Source organism: Calypte anna, chromosome 2 (assembly GCF_003957555.1).
Source record: "Calypte anna isolate BGI_N300 chromosome 2, bCalAnn1_v1.p, whole genome shotgun sequence".
Classification (NCBI taxonomy): domain Eukaryota; kingdom Metazoa; phylum Chordata; class Aves; order Apodiformes; family Trochilidae; genus Calypte; species Calypte anna.
This window is the reverse complement of record NC_044245.1, coordinates 64,574,464-64,597,890: the sequence shown is the minus strand read 5'-3', so window position 1 is coordinate 64,597,890 and position 23,427 is coordinate 64,574,464. Positions and strand designations below refer to the sequence as shown.

The following is a 23,427-nucleotide window of genomic DNA, read 5'->3' as shown; positions in this document are numbered from 1 at the left end:
TCCAGACACTGAGACAAATTACTTAAATTCCCATTTTTTCCCTTCTTTGGTGCAAATGGCTGACTATGCTCAGAAATTCAGGGGGATGTGCCAGACCAAGTGATTAGGGAAGTCATGAAAAGATGACATATCTGTTCATGTTAGGTAAAAGAGCAGTTTGAAGCCTGGTCTCCCATAAAACAGGTGAGGGCTGAATTAATGGGAATTATAAGGTGGTGGGCTTGATGGCATTGCAAATACCTAGTTTTGGTCTGCAAGCTCAAGTCCAGGCTTAGAAAACCATGTCCCACAGGGGAGAGAGGGCAATGAAGGCACAGCTCAAGAATGCTCCTGGTGTTTAGAAGCTCAGGCCAGCATAGTTATAGACACAAAACCCAGTGCTGGTACTAACATAAAACACAAATGCCTAGAGTATTTTGGAGCTTTCAACATCATAGGGCAGCTGGGTTCAAATTTTGGGGTATAATTACCCTGAAAAAGCAGTTCAATATTTGAAAGAATACTACAACAAAGCCCTGTGTAGCATCTAGATAGATCTTCCATCACACTCAGCCCTGCTTTGCCAGCATTTTGACAGAGTTTTGTAGTTTCCTAGCATATGTGCTTCAACAAGGCTCTTCAATCTCATGTCAAGATGCTGCAATGTGTCAGATTTAAACTACAATTTTGAGAAGGAATCCAGATAAATGGCACTTCAAAGCATAAATTCTAAAAGCCTTTTTTCTTCTTCTTCTTGGTTAACTTAGTGTTAGCCATTTGCTGTAATTTTATTTTCAAAGGCATTCTGCTTTATCTCTAGGAACAAAAGTATCACTGAAACTTCTGCTCCCATCCAGAAGTAACGATCAGTATTAAAAAAAAAAGAAAAAAAAAAGACACCAAAAACCCAAGATGATTAACATTTTGTTCATTAATTGCCCTTACTGCAAACTGTTTTCATTAGTCCTGGACTTGCAGAAAAAAATTGAAATGAAAAGGAATCTCTCTGTGAGACCCATGAAGAGGATTCAGAAAAATATTCCTTACACCAATCTGGATTGAGGAGAGCACCATTTGTGCCTCTTAGTGTTTGAAAATAGAGATATGTTGTTCCATATTGTAAAATTGTATCAACAGCATGCCTGTGCTCTGCTCTATAGAGAACCACTCCCCTCCTACCTCTTCTTTCTCCCACAATTTTTCTTGAGGGGGTATGTTGCTGGTTTACAGAGACACCCTGCATAGTTGCTTTCTGTGACACAATGTAGGCTACTGATTCTCAATCTAATTTTTCAGGGAAATGAAATTTTCTATCAGATCTCTTCCTTATTCTTATGAGGCCTGATAGCAAGGAGAGTGGAGCTCTATGAGCTGCCTCCCATAGCCTGTCTATGGGAGGGTGTGCTGAGGTCTGTGGAAGTATCTGCATGTCTCACTGAAGAGAAAGGGCTTCCTTGGGGTCTGAAGGCTTAGAGGTGTGGCCACTATGTATTTCACCAGTGGCATCCTTGAAATCTACTTTTCCTTGGAGTACAGACAAGGAGGGGTCCTAAACATGCTCTTTTCTAAGGAAGGGGGATGCTCTTCAATGAGTTTCTCCTATCACTTCCTCATAAATGTTGAGCATAGTATTTCAAAAAGATGCTTCTTTCTTCTGTATTATTTTTTCTTCATAAATTTTATGTAATCCAAGATTTACTCAATATTAAATGGCCTCTACCCTGTCAGAGCTGATTGCAACAGTTCAGCAGAAATCTTTCCTGTTGATAATATGCCTCTATTCTTTGGGTTCAAGAAACTGTCTCGCTTTGGCTAACATGCACCTAAACCAAGGTTTCTCTAGTCCTCCATATATGCTGGTGAATAATGCCACTTTATGCAGTTCTGCTTGTGCTAGTGGTACTTTTAGTGGGTGTATTTCCCCACAAACCAGTCTGGAATATTAAAGCAATAGGAGCTGTGGACACAGAAGACACCCTTACTTGTTGCCCAGGGTGGAGAAACAGCAGAGAATCTAAAACCAGCAGCTCCCATGAGCAGATCAAGAGGCTTCCACAGAAAAGAGTAAATCTTTTTACTTATGCGATAAGAAGGGACTTTGCACAAACCTGCCTGCAATTAATTCCCATTTTCTGCCAAGGAAGCTGGTAGCAGAAAGTCAGCTCCACCCTTTAGTGCCTGTTCCTATGTTATTTTCAGTATTTTAAATAAAAGTGGTTTCCTTCAGTAAAAGAGAAGCAGATGACTTGGGGCTTGAAGACTGAGAAAAATTCCATATTGTCTTCTGTGGAGGGTGAGTTTGTGTGGCCTACATGAGAGTCAGAACAAGGCCCTGCTTAGGCATCTTCCAGCTCCCCGGGGTATTCACCGAGTGAAGAACTGGTTGCTACTAAAGGCAGACCCTTTGCTGTGACACCCAGGTGACACTTGTACTCCCTTCACACTGAGGAAGAAGAACCTTTGGCGAGCTCATTCTCCTCTGCCAAAAAACCCTGGTGTGTGCTGTGCAAAGGGCTCCCTTTCATCATGTGGACTGAAATGAGTGCCTGATGCAATTTGTTGCTGGTACTTGATGCTCCTTCATCACTGAGTTTAATACAAATGAGCCAATGGAGGAGCCAGAAGAGGAAGAGGGCTTAGTGATGGGAGAAGTAGGATGTTTCCTCCTCTCCCCATCTGCATCTCAGCCCAGTTTCCAGCAACACTTATGTCAGTCATAGTGGAAAAATCCACACAGAGCGAGGCGCAGGGACAGCATTCCCTCTGATGGGAGATCTGAAAAAAGCAGCAACACAAGCCCCAGATTAATGTGCTGAATGCTAACAGAAAGCTAGCAGGATGTATAAGAAACAAGTGTGGTACATGTTTCTCTCAGAGTTTTTCTTGATTTCTGCATCAAGACCTGTTGTTACTGATGGTTACCAGTAAACTTGTCCTTTCTGGAAATCACCTCTGATGGAGCAGGAAGGAAAGCATCTCTTGGACTTGGCTTTCCTGCCTGCAGTGATTGGTCCTGGATGGGAATGGGGAACACACCTGCTCCAGGAGGCTTCTGAGCTCCAGGCAAAGGCTTCAGTGGGTTAGCTCTGTGGTAGACTGACCTGAAGAGACCCTCTGGCTTTGGTCTTTCACACAACACACCTGCACTCCATCCTGCTCATGGCTGTAACCACAGCACAAACAACATCACCTGCAATCCATTTCACCCCTACCCACAGCTGCAATTCCACCCTCACTTCTGACTATTGGTTTGTTTTTTTTCTTTTTCTTCTTCCTAACTAACAAAAAAAAAAAAAAGCTTTTTTTTTTTTTCCTTTCTCCTCCAAAGACTTTGGTTTAACTCTTGATTACTATAAGGCTTCACAAATTATCACAGCTCTTGTATCTCTGAAAATGCTAGGTTCTTGTAGCAGTAAAGCAGAATAGCAATTTCTGCCTTGCACTACTAAATTTATAATAATAGGAGGAGGAAAACCAAAATCTAGGATGTATTGCTTTAGAGCAGTTATATTTGCAGAGTGAGTTGTGCAACACTGAACTTGGTGTAAAACTCCTGAAACTGGATTGCCTGCCTGTGGGTGTTACTCCCAGAAGTGGGCACTTTGTGAGCACCTCAGTTCTTCCCAACTTTTACAGCCAGGAGACTCTGGAGAAACAATCTTCTCTTCAGCATTATCAGTTGTTGGTTGATGGTTGGTGTGGTCATGTAGGAAATGAGAGCTTAGCTCTTTTCAGCTGAGGAGCCAGCATACTCCAGGCTTTTCAGTTCTGGAGACATGGCACTAATATTTAGCCTCCCTGCTTTTAGAGTTTTAATTTTGTTTAACAATAGATCTCTTTTCATTTATTTTGTAGTCCTCAGTGATCCCCATGCTTATCTCACACATGGGAGTAAAGACCTGCGTGGAGGGAATTTAGCTGCTTTATGGCTTCTGTCATGATTCAAATAAGGTTGAAGCACCATCAACACCAAAGGTGAGTAAGCCCTAAGAGGCAGAACAATTTCATTAAAATATTGTAAGTATGTGAGCTACTTCAGACATCAGTCTTTGTTTTCTGAATTAAGCAACATGCTAGGAGTTACAGAAAACACTATTTCTCACATAAATAAGGGAAGTTCTATTTTACCAGCCATGGTACTGCCTGATCATATATCACTGTGAGGAGAATTCCTTTTGCAAAATTAAGGAGCTGTTTATTATTAAGTATGATCTAAAGGAATTTGGAAGGTTTCTGCACTGCAACTGCATGGCTTGAATGAAAGTGGTTTAAGTACATTAATATTTACTTGGTTTCCCAAATCTATTAATAATTTAAGTACTTGAAATCGTTCAGCTTAATACACATTTTCATTGTTTTATATTGTAAAAGTCTGAGTGCACAATCTTCAGGATGGAAAAATTCTCTTTCTGGAATCACTGCTTGCAAGATTTCCTTCTACATTTTTCAATTTTTTTTCTCTCTTCCTTACAATCATATTATGAACTTGTGTAAATAATACATGGCAAATGCAGTGCTAAAAATAGGACTTGTCTGGCCTTAAAAGTAAAGCAAAAAGGAAGGGTGGCTGCAGTGGCCCAATTTACAGTATGTGTCAGTCATGTACACTCCTGAGAACCGTATCTTTCTAATCCATCCTCTTGCTTGTTATCAGAGTTTCAAACTGAAACTGTCACCAAAGTAGATCAGTGAAATCCTTTTAAAAGTAATCCTGCTCAATTCTACCTGCTACACAGGGGAACATCAGCTTAACTTGTAATTAAGGAAGATTTCTCCAGGGAGACCTCAGATGTGGCCTGTCAGTTCCCAAGAAAATGGTAGCAATTGTTGACCTCATTTTTCCTTTGCTCCAACAATCAGATTTAAAATGACAGTAAGATCTGAGATGGAGCATAATTCCTGTCAGTGAAGATGTGACAAGGCTGTATGATGGTGAGGGAATAAACAAACATGAAATCAGTAAACAGTGAAAGGGGTAGATAAAAATTCTGCCTTCTTCTAGTAGCCTGAGTGAATAAATCACTTTCTCAAGCAACAATCCTTGGGAACCAATTCTGGTTTGAGTAAGAGAACGTGTCCTCTGGAGCAGGAAGGATCTTAAGCTACAACCAAAGAACCCCAAGGAGTTTTTTTCAGAGAGAGGTTAATTTTGTTATGGTTGTTTCCTTAATGATATGTTCAGCTCTTGTTGACTTTTACAAGGGGCTGGGAAGACAGATCAGTATCAGAATTAATTTTACATCAGCAATACGAAAGCCTGCACAGTTTCACATGCCTACTTCTAAACAACCAGACTTAGTAAAGGATATCTAAGCAAACCATGTAATGAAGCAGCAGGGTATCACTTCTCATTACGTATGAGCAAGACAGCCAGCTGCATGTTGAGAAGCATGGGAAAATAATTCTACCAGAGCAAGGACGGATAATTACACTTTTACTGCTTTGGATTTACCAAACGATTTGGTTTTGGAACAGAATATTGGCCAAAGGTGTGCCCAGGTGTACAGCATCTGCCCAACATGTGCCATAAAAGCAGCTACACAGTTTTTGCAGCAAGAAGCTTGCATTCTAAATTTAGACCCATACAATGAATAAACAAGATGGGGACAGGGAGGAAATAAAATAGTGGGGGAGAATTAGAGCAGCAAGTTTACAAGGCAGCTCAGTATGCCCTATCTTGATAATTTTGTTTTCTTCAGTATTTGCAGACAGATTTTGTTGCAGCTGAGAAGATGATTTTGGGAGTTAATATAATGTATTCAGGGCTTTGTTTTGTACTTGGCATACCTTTTTAGCCATTTTTCTGGAGGAAGCAATAGAGACAAACAGACAACATATCCTTTCTGGTACTGTGAAAAATCGCTTAATTTTCTACTGTAACAAACTTCAAGGCCTATGATGAATAGAAGATCCTAAGCCCCTGCACAGGATCTCATGGCTTGTGGAACAATAAACCTTAAAAAAACCCCAAACAACCCCAAAAGCAGCAACTCGGGTTTTCCCACAATTCTGCAGCACAGAGAGACAAAGGGCACTCTATGCCCCAAAAGTAGGTTTTTGGTTGCCGGCCCAGATGTCTGCAATGTAACAGTGTGTCCCCTCAGCGGGGATTAATGTGCAAGGGACTGCCTGCCCCCCGGTTATAGGCAGGGAGGATCAGAAAGGATTTTTCTAAAATGTGCTCCCTGACTGGGGCTCTCCCAGACCGAACAAGTTCAGCCCGAGTTTCTCAAGCAGCTGGTGCTGGTGCTGCGGGGCACTCGCCTTACTGGGAGGCGGGGGGATGATGACAAGACAGGAGTGCTTAAAAACCCACGTGGATAGCATTTCTGGTTCCTCCAGGCAGACATAAAAATGGCTGTGGCCTTCTCTCTTTAAAAGGGTGAAGTTCAATTGAAATATAAAAGTAGAAAAAATAATTTTAAAAAATCTTAGCGTTTTGTCTTTGTATCTTATACTTATTGACAGACAGTTGTCAGGAGCCCTTCAGAAAACTGTGAGTCTTAAACTTGTAGAATATTAGCTAATAATTGCTTAACTAACACTTTTTTTGCAATGCTACTTCCCTTTTGCTAAGGACAACAGTGATAGAATACAGAATACAGCCTAAAAAGTGTGTAAAAAAAAAAAAGACACTGAGAACCCATGGCAAACCTGTGAGCTATATATCTGTGTAATCAATACCTGCTTTCAAACCAATAACCAGTTAAGTTAGTCTACATGTAGGGGTAAGATAGGCTTCTAAAATATATAATGCTAAAGGTAGTATACATAACAAAATTCATTAAATGCAGCATCTTTTTTGCATCGTGTATTGTGAGTTCTGAGTTCACTACTGTTCGTTTAATGTCTCAGAGTATTTTAGTGAAGTTCTGCTTTTTTTTCAATTCTGATGAGCAAAGCTATTTGTCGTTTAATGCACTCACTACGCTGCACTGAACTCCTCATTTAGCGTGAATAAACCCAAATCAGACCTAAACAGCTGCTGTTTTAGGCATTGCAAGAGTTGCTTTCCTGGCTGGAGAGTTGTGTTTCCATGCCCTGGCTTCTCATCTGTGCTTCCTTTGGGCTGTGAACACCACCACAGACTCATTGGCAGTGCTGGTTGTATGACTGCTATATATTGCTGTTAAAGTGACTGATTAATCAAAAATTATTCAAAAGGAACTCTTTGGCAACTGGGCTTCATCTTGAGTAAAATAATTTATGCAGAGCTCACGTGAGGAGCCCTGCAGGACAATGACCTGCAGCAAAGGGATGGTAAGTAGTAAAACTGGGAGAAATAATTCCATTTACTGGCACAGCTGGAACACGAGCAGGGAGATTGTTCACATCCTTGGTTGGCGTTTGTAGTGACTTCTTCAGTACAGATACCCCAAACTAGAGGCCCCTGTCCTGAATTTTTACTGAGCTAAAGCACTAGGTTTTGTTTTCATGAGTTTATGTGCTCTAGAAGTTAGTCATGCTTCACTGCCACAGTAAAACTAGAATTACATTTAAAAAAAAATAGATCATAGAATCATAGAATCATAGGGGTTGGAAGGACCTTGAAAGATCAATCTAGTCCAAACCCCCCTGCCAGAGCAGGGCAAGAGTACATCAGATAGGAACGTGTCAGGCGGGTTTTGAATGTCTCCAGTGAAGGAGCTCCACGACCCCTGGGCAGCCTGTTCCAGGGCTCTGTCACCCTTACAGTAAAAAAATTTTTCGATATTCAATTGAACCTCCTGTGCTCCAATTTACACCCATTACCCCTTGTCCTATGGTCACTACTGAGAAAGAGCCTAACTCCATCTCCCTGACACTCACCCCTTACATATTTGAAAACATTGATGAGGTCACCCCTCAGTCTCCTTTTCTCCAGACTAAAGAGACCCAGCTCCCTCAGCCTTTCCTCATAAGGGAGATGTTCCAACCCCTTAATACCTGTAAGTTAAGATTATTACTGATCTATGTAAAGCCAGAGAACCCAGTAAGGAACAAAGTGAGATTTTAACCCACAGAAACATGTCTACAGAGATGCCTGTGCTTTTGCTTTGTCTCTCAAACCCTCCAAAAATATCATATTTAACACTCCTGTAAAGCTACTACTGAGATGCATTCTGCCCAGTTGTATTTCCTTTGTGGAAAATTATATCTATAAACATTTAGTTGAACTGGGCTAACAACCTTCCCAAAGGCACAATGCACCCAAAGGTACCCTCGTATATACCCTGTGCAACCTGCTTAAGATATTGAATTATACAAGGCATAAACCAGGACATACTCCCACCCCCTTGCCATGTGGGAATGGACCTGGAAGATGCAGGGTACCTGTGAGGGGATGGGTTTATTGCAGAACTGTTACCTAACATGTATGAGTAGATGCTGGATACTGAAGGGACCTGCAGAACTCCATAGGTATGCTGTGATCTGCTTGCCCAGACTCGCTGGCCCCACTGCCAGGAGTGGTACCCTGGTACTGCAATTTCTCTTCAGAACCTGGAATGAAGGAAGCTGGCAAAGTAGCTCAGTGCTTCGGGTTAGTGTGTGAGAGGTTTCATTCCCCACCCTCTGTGCAGAGAGTGGTGAGATAGAATCATAGAATTGGCTGGGTTGGAAGGGACCTCAGAGATCATCGAGTCCAACCTTGATCCACTACCGCTGCAGTTACCAGACCATGGCACTGAGTGCCACATCCAGCCTCTTTTTAATATCTCCAGGGATGGAGAATCCACTACTTCCCTGGGCAGCCCATTCCAATGCCTGATCACTCTCTCCATAAAGAAATTCTTTCTAATAGGTCACGTTGCAGCCTGCTTTAGCCACATCCTTAAGAGTACAACAGTCAATTTACAGATTTGTTCATATAATCTGGGTGAGGGAAGTCCTTGTATGATTATTTGCCCATTAGAGGCATGGGTTGTTCTCATTTTGCTGTTGTTTGCTACTCCATTTCTTGCCTAGTTGCTGCTGAAATCCATAGACCCTTCCTTGAACTATTTATATGGATGTAAGTGGAAAAAGAGGAAGGAAAGAAATAGAAGAGGAGGAGGTGTTTGTAGCATGCTGCTGTGGATTAGAGAGTCCAGATCCAAGCCTCTAGGGTTTCAGCCTTAATCTTCCAACACATGCAAAGCCTTTCAATTTCACTTCTAGGTCATTACCCACGTACAATCCAGTCTAACTCCTAGGTGAGGAATGCAGGTACAAAATGCAATACAGGAAGCTTTTCAATTAGTTAAGAGTATCTTTAATTCTGGCAAAGAAACCTGAGGTTTTAGGTCAGAATATTCACTTATAGAATCAAAAATCTGTACATGAAGCTTAAAATCAAACAGATTTCAAGCTCACAGATTTTAATAAATGTTTATCTTCTAATTTTTTGTTTGATGTTAGATTTCACTTGCAAGTGACTGCTGATTTAAAGAAGAAAAGACCAGAAATATTCTGAAGGATGAGCATGTCACTATGTCTAATATAATGCAAAGAAAGCCCAAAGAGGAGTGAGCCTTGTGCTGCTTCAGTGGGTATGCTGATTTTTGCAATACTTTTTCTGTTTTTCTTGATTGTGTTCAGTATTAGAAGATTGGCTTTCTTGGGGTTTTTTTGAGGCTTTTCACTCACCTTTTTCATCGTTAAAGGGCATCATCTGACAGGATCAGCCTAAGCTGACCTGCAAAATCAAGTGTCTCTGAAGCTGGGAATTTCCATGTGACATCACATCCACATAAGAATGGTGCACTGCAGTGACTGCCATGACCCATCTTGCCTGGTGTAATTATTAATTATTTCTTAGAGGAAACGGCCATTATAAAGGTAGAGATCCTGTGGAAAAGTATTGGTTCCCTCGATGGTTAAGTATCGATGAGGTTCAGAGCTGTCCTGTAGTGGACAGACAGTTGACACAAGGGAAATAGAGTTTCTGGCAAGGTCAACATGAACTGTCTGAGACCTGATATCCATCACAGGCACTGATCAGGTACCTCTTTCCAGAAAGTGAATATCCTTGGGAGCTTCAGGTTTCTAACAAAGTAAGCAGATGCTCCAAGTCTCTTTAGTTTCACTACTGTTTCAAAGAAGGAGAAGCATCACTTTGCATTAAATGTGAGTTGTTGGGAAAAATTACTTGAAAAGAGAATTTCTTACAAGTAAAAGCAATAAATACACTTGCTTTACAAGACAAGTTAGAAGCACCACTGATGACACCTGTAGGTGATTTAAGCGTCACTAGAGATACAGACAGTGAAAATGGACAGCTTCTCTCCTCAAGAAAAAAAACAAAAAACAAACAAAAAACCAAAGCAAAATAAAATAAAAAACCACAGAAAGACAAGAAGAGGAAGGAAAACTAACTAGCAGACACAGAATAATTATTTGCCAGCAAAACTTGTCTGACAGAGCAGCAAAGGTAATGATAGTAAATGTAGTTACTAAATGCTATAGAGAAGTAAGGCATCACAGGGAAAAAAAAGCAACAAATGACTTTCCTCTGGAAAACAGATTATAGCAAGCAATAAATATCTCTTTAAGTCATGAACCCCAAAACTTAAGATTAGAAACTGGTAGGGGTTTCTTGTTTTCAGCTGACCAAGGTGTTCCTTAGCCTACTGACTGCACAGGAGTTGTTGAGTGGTTTTGAGTGCTTGCAGCAAGACCTAGGGCTTACTGTGTCAGATTTCAAAATACTTGCACTTCTTTAAACTCATGAAAACAAACCTGGAGGAAAATGGGATAGTGCTGTGAGCTTTCTCCTTTTCTACACCTGTCCTTGTGGCATTGTTCTTTGTCTTGGCTTTCACTTTACATCTGATCAAAACACTTTTTCGTCTGAATTCTGCCATCTCCAAAGGTGTCTGGCAAACAAGAAATTACTTCCTGGCTGATGAAAAATGAATTATTTTTGTGGAAAAAATTTGTATTAAATGAGAGGACATTTCAGTGATACCCAATTCAAAATAACACTATGCTAGTAATTTAGTAAATGTAAAAGGGGGAAAAAAAGTGGTCCTTTTACCTCAATGGCAGGCTGCAAGGGGGATGTTTCTGAGTTTTTCTTTTAGTTATTGAAAGTAAATAGCATTTTACTATCTATCTAGTCTTTTAAAATCTAGACTTGAAATCTAGTCTTTTATTTCTCAAGGTTTTTTGCAGATACTATTAAAAAGCAGGATTAGGAAGTCCCTGGTAAAGAAGAAATAACTGCAATAAAACCAAAAGACTCTCAGTATCACTTTTCACTGAAGTGGAAAGCTACTGGTACTTAGCAGAGGACTCAAGCTAAGTTCTGTTACTTTTTCTATTTCTCTGCACAAATTGCCTCTTTTTGACCCAAGCTTCCAATGTGTTTCAGCACCAAGAAATCACAAGCTGTATCTCAGCTTTCAAAGGCACCGTGAACATCCTGTGACTCTTTTGACACATATCAGAAAAAAAAAAAATGAAATCTTAGCAAGGTTATGTAATGAAAGTTCTGCCAGAAGAGAGAGCTCTGGAAATGGGAGAGATGTGATATATAAAACTGGAGATGTGATATACTTTGACCTGACTGGTTTTGGGGATGAACTGAGTCAGTGCTGTCTTCTCATGGATGTTATTCATCAGGCTTTCAGATAAAGCCAGTAGTTTCAGAATTTGAAGAGTGAAAATCTCCAAGACTGCTTGTAGAGGTGGATCCAGAGTCTTCTAATACTCAATTTTTCAATTGAAGGACCTGATTTCTGATGGACAATCTGGATTTCTTAAGTAAAACATAAAATAAGATGCCTACTATTTGCAGTGTGATGATAACTGCTGAAATTGAAGCCATCTGCATACTGGCAGGCTGGGAGACTTCTCTCATTTCTGCTTTCAACAGCAGTAGAAGGGGGGAAGAAGAAAGGAATGTATAAACACATCATTAATCTGAACTGTTTGTTGGTATGCTTGCTTTCTGATGGCTTTGATTGATGAGGCTTTTGCCTGGCTTCATGTATAGCTTTCTGTCAATATGAGGAGTATCTCAGAAAAAAGTCTGCTTAAGACTTTCAGGTAATAAGGAAAATTTTAAGATTCTAAGCATCAGTTCAGTCTGATGTAACAACACAGTGACCCGTAATGCTCCGTAATGTGTGTAATTCTACAGCTGAAAGAAGAGATGCAGCTGTTCCTATAAGCATTGCACATGATGTTGGGTTTTGGTTTTTTGTTTTTTTTTTTTAATACTGGAAAAGCTCCTATATTTGGAGAGTAGGGTAATGTTGAGTAGAAAAGCAATAGTGCAAGCTGATTAAACTATTTCGTACCTTAGGAGACTTTGAATAAGAGGTTGAGAAGCATGCAAATATGAAAATAGACTTCATGGTTTTCCTCCTGGAGTTGCATGGACTATCAACACTGAAAAAGCTACACTGTGTACATAATTAACCACTGTTCAGTCAAAAATACCAGCTTGTTGCAGAACTTGCACAACCTCACAACTGACTTCTTAAACTGCAATAGAAGTAATATAGCTGGCTGCAGCAGTCAGGGAGAAAGCTGGTGTGGAATTACTCTGAATTGCCTTACCAAAAGATGTGCCAATTCCCTGACATGGAAATCCCTCCCAACAACTTTGCCAGCCTTTTATTCCCTGCCAGTTTGAAGGCACGTTTCTTTTTGGAATGGTTTTATCTGTTCTCACAGGGAAATAGAAGAAACATAGTATTTTTTTACTTGCAGCTGGCTGTGAAAATGCATGTGTAATACAGGGACATAATAAAAAAAAAAACCCAACAAACAAACCTAATACATTGCATGCTTTCCAAAATTTCACTTGAGAACACAAACCAGCATTTGACGAGGAAAATATATTCTTGTTCTGTGAACTCTTTAGTATTTTTTCTTCCATTTCTCCCTTAAAACCTTGACGGCAAAAGCCTGGATTTCAAATGCTAATTCCTGTTTTGGACTTCATGATTAAAGAAGACTGGGTGAGGAGAGGAAAGGCTAAATGACAGTTGGTTTTTGGGTCTAATTAGAAAGACAAAAAGAGTATGGAAGTTATCTTACATGTATTCCTCCAAAACAGATCTACATTTACCTCTTTAAAAATCTTAAATCATGAAAATTAACTCCAAGGACACCTCTTCTTAAAAGTGTATGGAACCTCAATAATAGAGCACAGTCTGCTGGCACGAGATAAAAGGGTGCCCAAGCTAATTAGCTCCTTTCCTCATTTAACCCCAGCAGTAGGTATCCTAGAGTTTAATCCACATATAACTTGGAATTTGAAAGCCCCAAACTCTTAAACCCATTATACCATGGAAACAACCAGGCTGTTGCTTTTCTCAAAACAAAATAAAAATGCTTATGCTGCATGGTAAGGCTTTAATGACTAAAAATGTCTGTAAAGTGCATTGGTTATTGTCACGCAGGGGAAATAAAAGCAGATCTAGATTTTCCTTCATGTATATGTTACTCCCTCCATTGGGTTGCTCTACCAGATGGTTTTTGCTGGTTGCAAAGTGTCATGAACAGTAACCACTGGCTAGCATGCTTCAAGGGGACCTTTAAGAACTAAGAATTTAATGGGGTTTTCCCAGCTTCTTTATGCTTGGTTTTAGAATATTTCTTTAGAACTTGGACACCCCACTTTTAACTTCCATTTGCTGCTGTGTTTTGCTTTCACATATTGACACAGACTATGAAGTACCTCTAGTTTCATTTCCATATCTGTCCGTCTTGCAGGAAAAGAATCAAAATATCACCCAACAGTGATGAAAACTCTCTTAATTTTTTATTCGCTAGCTACACACCTTCATACAGGCATTTCTGCCATGTGCAGCTCAATTTCCTTCAGTTTGAGATGTTTGACCTTTAGTATTTTATTGTGGTCAGCTTTGACTGAGGAAGAGGAAACACAATGTAGTTTCAAGCCATTAGCTGGAAGAATTTATTATTTTTTAAAAATCACTCAGTTGTCAGATTGGCATCTAATCAGAGTACTTTCAGTATGTGGCCAATATAATGTCAATTATCATATTTTTGATGGTGTAGGACGTAAAGTGTTCCTTCTTACTCTTCTAAATATCAGCATAAATAACCCTCAAAAAATGGAAATGTTTTCTGTGTGTTACTTAGGTAGACAAGAAGCCTCATGGGAGATTCATGTTCCCTTTATTTCATACTGAACTCTGCTTGTCAGCTGTGTGGCAGTCCGTGGTAAAGGTGCAGTCACTCAGATCTGTGTTGCCCATGTATTTAGCAAATGATAAGGCAAGCTAAGGTAGGATTTATGTAGATAATGGATTTATAAGCTCAGCTGTTGCCAGGCACTTACAAATTGACTGATGAATTTGATATTGTTCAAGTCTGAAGTGTGGCATTTATCATGCAGTAGAGTTACACTCTCACAAGGTGTTTCTTCTCTGTTGCAGGTGGGCAATATTTCTCACACCCTTCCACCCTTGCCTTACAAGTCAGACCTATCCTAACAGCTTTCTGGCTCTGAAAAAAACTGTGGTACATTTAGTTTCATCTTCTTATTTCCCTCCCTCCACCTTTATCTTCTTTAATTACAAATCAAGCTGCACTTGTGACATATTGCTTCGTCATTGAATATGTACTTCTGACTTCATTTGTATGACATTTGTTTCTATATGCTTATTTGTGTCTTGAATTCTACATCTGGGTTAGAGACAGCAATTAAGAAAAGCTCTAATTTAGCATGGTGTGCAAACATCAGGGCATAAATCTTACCCTATGCACTTATGGGATCTATTGATTTACACTTGAAGATGGCTTAAATCAGGGAATTAACCAGACCTTTATGTTTACATTAATCTGGGCTTACTAATACCTAAAGAAAATCCTACCACAGTTTTGGTGGGTTTTTTTCACCAGCAACTTTTAATTGAGTCAAAAGTTCAACTGTAAAGTGTTTGTATCTGATTAACTTTTTTTTTCTTTTTAACAATTAAATTAACTATTAATTAGTGTACAATCAAGTGCCTGATGAACATCAGGAGTGTTTCTTTTCACAGTCTAGGCTGCCTGTAATGAAGTTACAACCATCAGTCTTAAAGAATCAGAGGATCTTCCTAGAGAATGAGTAGAAGCAACACTATGGCCAGCATGCAGGTTTTTATCAGCAGGTATCTGTAAGTAATGATGTGAGTAAAACAACTAGACTCTTATTTCAGGTCCTGGAAGTTTCTTCTAACTAATCCCTGGTTGTTGCATCATCTGCAAATAGGTTTATGCACATCTTTTTGAGTTTATGTGAAATGCTGAAGGTCCCTTTGTCTGTTCTACATGAATTTCTGAACATGTGTGCATGTTTTCTCATATTTATTAATTCTGTATCAGTTGGCACAACCCTGCCACCGTATTTCTGGATGTCAGGGCTGCTCGAGTCTGGTAACTTTCCACTCTGACAGAGCTGAAGAGATCTTGTTTGTAGTGGGTGCTGTAGCACTAGCTCCTTCTGTCAGTCCTGGGTGTAAGCTGGATTGATTTCTGTCCACAGAAATTTTCTCTTCCGTATTGTGTGTTAACATTCAGGGCTAGAGCACTGTCTTTATAATACTCTTTCAGTAGTTGCTCAGGGCAATTAAAAAAAATACTAATGGACAATGAGACGGGGTTTTATCTGGGCTACTGCCAACAAAGAGAGATTTGTTTCTGTCGAGGGTCCTCTCTGTACGTCCAGCAATCAATGTATGTCCACATAAAGCATCATACCCTGATATGGTGGCAATGAGGTTTATGGATGTTGTGAAGACTTAGATGTCTGCTTCATTGATTTCAGATTACACCAGTTATTAAAGTCCTTAGGGAATTAAAAAATATTCTCACTCCAGATGTTAACCCCTCTGCAACCTGTATTACTGCAAATGTAGAAATAAGTGAAACACAGCTTCCACCACCCTCGTGTTCATGCTCCTGCTACACAGCCTCTTTGTAAGCATTAGTTGCCAAACACTGGTGCAAGGTTATACACTCTCTTAACTCCATAGAAGTGGGAATTTGACCCCACAGAAAATACACTGACAAATCAAAATTTATAATCGGTTTAAAGGTTCAAGGTGCAGACAAATCCTGAGCCAGTGTAATTTAACCTAGATTCACTGAAGTAAGGAGAGCTGCAGTGAGCTACATAAGCAGAGGAACTGGTCCACTGTGATGCCTGCATGGGGTATGGGTGACAAGGAACCACTTAAAGCCTGATGGAGGCCACAGTTTGCTGTTGCAGCAAAATGAAGTTTAAAAAAATATTATAAAAAACAGTATAAATGTTTCCTTTTGATGCTTTCTACAAATAATAATGACTGAACACACAGGATGCTGCAGAAACTGTCTCAGGGGAGTTGAAGGAACACTAGCAACACACACCTGCTTGTTTCCATGCCACTGGAGAAGGGAGTGCTAAAGTACTGTTCCCACTACTTGGGCCAGAATTCTATGTTTCTAGTTCATTTGATCCTGCTACTTTTGGTATTATCCCCCATGTCTGTGTGTTTCCCCACTCCCAAGCTCTGGGTCCACCTAGACAGTGACATGCTTTAACTTTTAACCTTGCTTTAGTGTCATTGCAACATTTTTGATCAAAAGTTCAGGTTCTAATTTCAGATTATGTTCCAAGGTCACTCTTTTAAACTTTTAGAGGCAAAGCAAACTTCAGCCTTTATACCACTTTAAGGATTTTCCCAAATCAGTCATCCTCCCTCCAAGAATGCCTCTATGCGTGAGTAACAAGCGTGTGAAATCTCAGCAGCCTTTCAGTGCTAAGGCTATTGGAGTTATAGGAAGAGCAAAACCTTGCTAATAGAAATCCATGTGTAGCTCTGAATGGTGATACTGCTACCAGCTGTTTCAAGAATAATTTCAGGTTAATGAAACAGCAGTAAGAACCAGAAATAACAGGTTAAGGATAGGTCTGATCACTTCTGTTAGTACAAATACAGAGTTGCTGATGCCTATTACCAGTGAATTTTTCCATTATTTGCACCAGTGTAACTGACTTTATCTCAGCCCTGGAAGAAGTCAAAATGAAATGTTTTGACTGATGGGTTTTTGTTTATGTTCCACCCTACATGATAAGAATTAGGAATTAAATAATGTAACGGACAGTCATAAACTACAGCACTATTTCTTTTCTTTTTCAATAGGGTCTTTTAATAGCTATCATCATCTTAGTCTGAGCTGATTGCAAATAGACCAAATAGGAGAAACAGATTCAGACTGACAGCAGATGGGTGCATGGCTGTTAGGAAGAGGACTGCATTTAATTCATGGAAAGGCTATTTGAATATTATTCATCTCTGAATCACTGGGGGACAGGAGGCGGGGCAGAGGAGGAGGGGGAAGAAAGGGATTCCAAAATTATTTTATGCAAGGAAGGCAGAATTTACTATATATTATGAAAAGACATTTGAAAGAAAATGAAAATGAAAGATATATGAAAGAAAAACTAGGTCCTATTTCTAAGTGTCACAAGATTCTGATAAGACGTGCTTGGATGAGTTATTCAGCCTTACTGTACCTCAGGCTTTAGGGCTGCAAAATGCCTGTGTGATACTGTCCCACTTTGCAAGCTGAATGAATTACTGTCTATAAACAGGATGAGCTCCTTTTGGGAGTTATTGTGGGCTGCAAAGACATGATGTGCTATGGGGAAATGGTCCTACTCACTAAATAGGCGACTGCATTGTTCTGCTTCGTTAAATGCTAAACTGGAATCTAAAACTCTATTGTTCATTCATTACATGGAAAAAAAAAAAAAAAAAAGAAAGTGTTACACTTTCTTTTTTTTTTTTTTCCACAGATTGCATGACTAACACGAGTGCTTCTATTAACACACCACTGGGGAATAATCTGTTTATGTAACACGCTCAAACGCACCTCGAAATAGAGATAAAAATGCACTTACTTGTAGCGGGGGGGGGGGGGCTGTGGGTGTTCCCGCACGCCCGGAGTTGGGGGGTGGGCTGTGGGTGCTCATGCCTTGCTCCCTCCACCCCGGTCCCCGCACGCCTCTCAGCTCTCTCTCTGCCTCGCACGGCCGCACACGGTGCTCCCTCCCTCCCGTCCCTCACCCGGGTGGGAGCAGCTGAGGTCACGCATGCTCCCCCCTCCCAAAAAAAGAAAAAAAAAAAATAAAAAAGAAAGAGCCCACCCCGATTCTGAACCCTAGGAGCAGGGGGTGCCTGAGAAGGAGGAGGGCGGCCCCAGAAGAGGGGGGCAAAGGAGGAGAAAAAAGCCGCGGCGGCTCTTCGAGGTCAGCCCCGGGGACAGCGAGTGTGTGAGTGTGTCTGCGTGTGTGTCTGCGTGTATATGTGATTGTGTGTGTGTATGTGTGTGTGCGTGTGTATGTGCGTGTGTGCATGCGTGTGTGTGTGTGTGTGTGCGTGTGTGCATGTGTGTGCGTGTGTGCATGCGTGTGTGTGCGTGTGTATGTGTGTGTGTGATGATCCCGTGGGGAGGGTGGGTTGGGGCAGGGTCTGTCCCCCAGCGGCGGATGGTTCGGACACTCACCATGGCGGCGGCGCTGTCCAGGGTACCGGTACCGCCGGCTGGGCTCTGCCCGCGCTGCCGCCGCGCCGCGCTATAAGGCGCCGCCTCCTCCCCGGCTCCGCCGCGCCCGCCCCCGCCGGCGGCCGAGGGGCAGGTGGAGGAGGAGGAGGAGGGGGAGGGAAAGAGAGAGAGAGAGAGAGAGAGAGAGGAGGGGGGGGTGTTGGGAAGCGATACGGCTGCGCTTGGATCGTCTGGGAGAGTAGGAGAAGGGTAGAGTGCAAAGAGCAAAGAGGATCGGGGGATGGCGGAGAGAACCGCGGAGAGAGGGGAATGGAAGGGGTGAGGTTAGAGATGATGTGCCGCCACCCGCCCCCCCCCCCAAGGCACCACTGGACAGAGGCCATCGGCCTTGGACAAGACTCAGCTCCGAGGGTTCTCTGTTGGCAGGTCAGCTTGGGGGCATGCAGGGGCAGTGATCCTGGCGTCTCTCTGTTGTATTTAACAAGTAGCAAGCAGGTGAAGAGTCCAGCACACCAGTCTGTTGAGGAGAAGCTGCGGGAACTGGAGTTGTCCAGTCTGGAGAAACGGAGGCTGTGGGAAGATCTTATCACTCCCTACAACTGCCTGAAAGGAGGTTGTAGTGAGGTGGGCATCGGTTTCTTCTCCCAAGTAACAAGGGGTAGAACAAGAGGAAACAGCCTCAAGCTGTGCCAGGGGCTGTTCAGATTAGATATTGGGAAAAATTTCTTCACCTAAAGTGTTGTGAGGCACTGAAAAAGGCTGCCTGGGGAAGTGGTGGAGTCACTATCCTTGGAGGTATTGAAAAGACCTGCAGATGTGGTGCTGAGAGACATGGTTTATTGGTGGACTTGGCAGTGTGCTGGTTTATTGGTTGGACCTGATGACCTTAAAGGTCTTTTTCAACCAAAACGATACAATGGTTCTGACAGAGACTTCAGTCAATAGTCCAATGCTTCTATTTGCAGTTGCAGTTCTCTGACCTGAAACCCTGAATCTTCCATGCACTGTGAGAAAGTAAAATCAATGTTGACCTGCCACCTGATTGTGGCAACTCCCTGGAGATATGTCTGTTAGGGAGGAATTGATAAGCAAATGTTTACTCAGGCAGGCAAAAGTCACACAGAGAAGGACCTACTGACCTTGTCACAATTCTGCCGCTGATATAAACAAGAAAAAAAAAAAAAGTGAATGAGAAGGAGGAAAGAAGCATGGGGGCAGAAGCAAAAAATTTCATGCCTTTAAAACTTATTTTTGTTCTAAACGTTAACAAAGTCTTGTATCTCCTATAAAACATTTATTTAAACTGCCAAGCCTTATTGAAAATGCTTTGCTTATTTCCCCGTTTTCAATAAAGCATTTTTTGCATGTGAAATCAAAATAACCTTTCTTAAATTTCTTAATTTTTTTGTACTTTCTAAATGAAAACTTGTGAAAAATAACATGTTCATACATGATCTCCCATTGCTTCCCTCTCAATTCTGGCAGTTCAGAGTTTTTTTGACCAGAGCTCAGAGAACAGTCTTCCTGGTCTCAGTGGCACAAGCAGTGGAAAGGGGACCTTGTGTGGTGCAGGGCAGGGAACACCTTAACAAACTAAAGCATGCTTGGTGTATAGATGGGCTGTCTTTGTCCAAAATGTGTGGGAAAACAGTCTGCGGAGGCTTAAGGATTCCATGTGCACATCAATATGATTGTATGAAATCGTTTATTAACAACTTGTACTCACTTATATAGAGAAGTCTTGTTTACACCATCATATCATGCAGGTGGCTTTGTATTCCAATTACACATTCCATTCTCACAGAAACACAATAATTATTTTCCTCTTCTGTTGCCAATTAAGTTATCTCTTTCCCATTAGCTCATTTTCAGAAAACCTTTAACTAGGCCTCAATAACCATTAACCCAATGTGGCCTAAATTGAAGTAAGTCAGGATTGCTCACAACCTGTATATTTCTGAACTGTTTCCCCAACAAAAATGTAGTGCTGATGTTCTGTACCTCAAGTCTTCCTTCCTGGTAAGCTCTTTGCCCATGTGTTGTTTCACCGCTTGCTTCCTCTTGGATCTATGAGCAGAGAGACTCCACAGGCTGTGAGAATGGTTACCTCCCCAGGGCTGCCTGCCTGCCTGCTCAGAAATTATCCTGCCAGAAGCTTATCATGAAAGCATGTCCTCATGTGACTTCTAGCCCACTTTTATAGAAGCAGACTTGTTTGCTTCAGCGTCCAAATTCCAGGGTGTTAGTCTACAGTGAACAGCTGGAATTTCTCAGACTGACCTGCCAGACTTTGCTCTAATTCAACTTTTTAGTAGGCTATTCATTTACATCTTACTGTATTACTACAGGCCATCTTGAAATATTGAAGAGAAACACTTTCTGATACCCTTTCTGTGCCCAAAGGAATTGTTCCCAAAGCAGAAAATTGTCCTCTTTCTCCAAGAGGTTACTCTTCAGGTGCTGCAGAGCAAGGAGAAGTTTGGAAGCTGACTGAGACAAAAATGGTAGTCACTCAGTGCACTGGAATGCTTTAGCCACACAATTTTTATTCCCACTTCTTTTTAGTCCAAAAAGGCTGGAGCTAGTGTGCAAAGCCAAATCCAGGTCTAAGAACATGGTAATACAAACCACTTTTTTTCATTGTTCTTGTTTTTCTTTGTCTAAAACAAAAAGGAAACATGTTCAAGTTTAGTAAAGATGTAACATCTCTAATTTATTGAGCTCTTTGTAATTGACATATTATATTAATAGTGATTAATGTAATTTCCTTCTGTAGCAGCAATTTTATTTTTTTATCAAAATAATGTCTCCAATGAAGACAAGCATAGGAAGTAAATAGGATTCTGGTGGCATCTAAAAGAAGCTGTAATAGTATTACAGATATTTTTAACACCTATCTGATGACCTGAATTTGGAGATTTAAGGGTTGTGGCAGGATTTGGATTCACCTGGTTTGTATGGAGGACAATGCCACGAATATAGTTGGACCCGGGGCACTAAGCACAGCAGACCTCTGCCGCATTCATTTTGAGTGGTTGCTGAACAGCTTGTTCTGCTGAGAGAAAAAGCAGAAAAATAAGTCAAGGTGGAAAAATTTAATTGCTTACTTCCAGCTGAAATTCCCTGGAAACAAGGAAAGTAGATACAATTAAGGAAACAAGGATACAAACAAGGAAAGTGGATACAACTAAAACAGAACTTCATTCTTGGGCGATGCTGGTATAAAAAGTACTATTGCACAAAACTGCTCTTTACAGTGAAATTTCACAGGGCATTAGCTTGAGCCTTGCTGGTGCAGGGGTCATTGTAGGCTGGACCTCATCACACATCACCCAACCTACAGAACCACAGACTGGTTGAGGTCAGAAGGACCTCTGGAAGTCATCTGGTGCAGCCCACCTGCTCAGGCAGGGCCACCTACAGCCAGTTGCTCAGCCAGGGTTGCATCCACTCGGGTTTTTAGTATCTCTCCCTCTTAGGAAAAGCACCTTTGGGTTGCAATGACTTCAGAGCTGCCGGGTCCCACTGGGTTTGCAGCTCAACAGGAAGCAGGCTGGACAAGGGAGCACTGATCATCCATCTATTAGCAATTCTCAGCTCCTACTGAGTTTCAATCATGACACCAAGCTGGGGAGAAGTGTTGATCAGCTGGAAGGCAGGAGGGCTCTGCAGAGGGACCTGGACAGACTGGAGAGATGGGCTGACTCCAATGGGATGAGCTTCAACAAGGCCAAGTGCCGGGTCCTCCACTTTGGCCACAACAACCCTATGCAGCGCTACAAGCTGGGGACAGAGTGGTTGGAGAGCAGCCAGGCAGAAAGGGACCTGGGAGTCTGGATTGACAGGAAGCTGAACATGAGCCAGCAGTGTGCCCAGGTGGCCAAGAAGGCCAATGGCATCCTGGCATGTATCAGAAACAGCGTCACCAGCAGGTCCAAGGAGGTGATTCTGCCCCTATACTCAGCCCTGGTAAGGCCACACCTTGAGTACTGTGTTCAGTTTTGGGCCCCTCAGTTCAAGAAGGATATTGAGGTCCTTGAACAGGTCCAAAGGAGGGCAACCAAGCTGGTGAAGGGACTCGAACACAGATCCTATGAGGAGAGGCTGAGGGAGCTGGGGCTGTTCAGCCTGAGGAAGAGGAGGCTCAGGGGAGACCTCATTGCTCTCTACAACTACCTGAAAGGAGGATGGAGCCAGGCAGGGGTTGGTCTCTTTTCCCAGGCAACTCTCAATAAGACAAGAGGGCATGGTCTTAAATTGTGCCAGGGGAAGTTCAGATTGGATATTAGAAAGAATTTTTTCACGGAAAGGGTGATCAGACATTGGAACGGACTGCCTGGGGAGGTGGTGGACTCTTCGTCCCTGGAGACATTTAAAAAGCGACTCGATATGGCACTCAGTGCCATGGTCTAGTGACTGTGGCGGTAGCTGATCAAGGGTTGGACTCGATGATCTCTGCGGTCCCTTCCAACCCAGCCTATTCTATGATTCTATGATTCTATGATTCTATGAATCAGGATAAAGTTTAAGTTTGAGAAAGGAAAGGGAAATCAGCCATCTCTCCCTTTGGCAATCACTGCTCTTGATCACGATCTCTTCCAAAACTTGGAATTTAAACTCAGGACCTGCCTCTTTCACTAAACTATTGTGTCAATAGCAGCTGTCCAGCTCACTGGCAAAAATGTCTCTTCATTCCCTAGGCAGCAAGCTCAGATGAAAGTGGGTTATCTTTCTTCTGTTATCCATTAATTTTCTAATTTTGACACAGAACAACGGTTATGTACCTAAAGATCTCAGTTCTGCTGGTGACATAACAGCAAGTTACAAGATTGATGTGACAGAATTTTTGTTAACTCTGAACGCTCAAGAACTGTCAGTAATGAAGCTGTGTTGAATCAAATCTGAATAATCAGGCTAAAGCAAAAACATTTTACAATTTAACAAAGCAGGTTTGAAAGTTTGCCCTCTTGTTTT

General features: G+C 41.6%; 1 protein-coding gene and 1 pseudogene across 2 annotated transcripts in view; one reads left to right on the top strand and one right to left on the bottom strand.

Moving 5' to 3' along the window:
* ELOVL2 (ELOVL fatty acid elongase 2) overlaps positions 1–18,534 on the bottom strand; it is a 51,499-nt gene extending 32,965 nt beyond the window's left edge. Inside the window, exon 1 of one of the 2 annotated variants that reach the window (XM_030446206.1) lies at positions 18,454–18,534. In XM_030446206.1, the coding sequence (XP_030302066.1) occupies positions 18,454–18,456 (3 nt within the window). In that variant the 5' untranslated portion in view covers positions 18,457–18,534. The remainder of the gene's footprint in view (positions 1–18,453) is intronic. The other variant, XM_030446207.1, reaches the window with a different exon arrangement.
* Positions 18,455–22,866, top strand: LOC115597812 (annotated as a pseudogene).
* Positions 22,867–23,427: the final 561 nt, after the last annotated feature.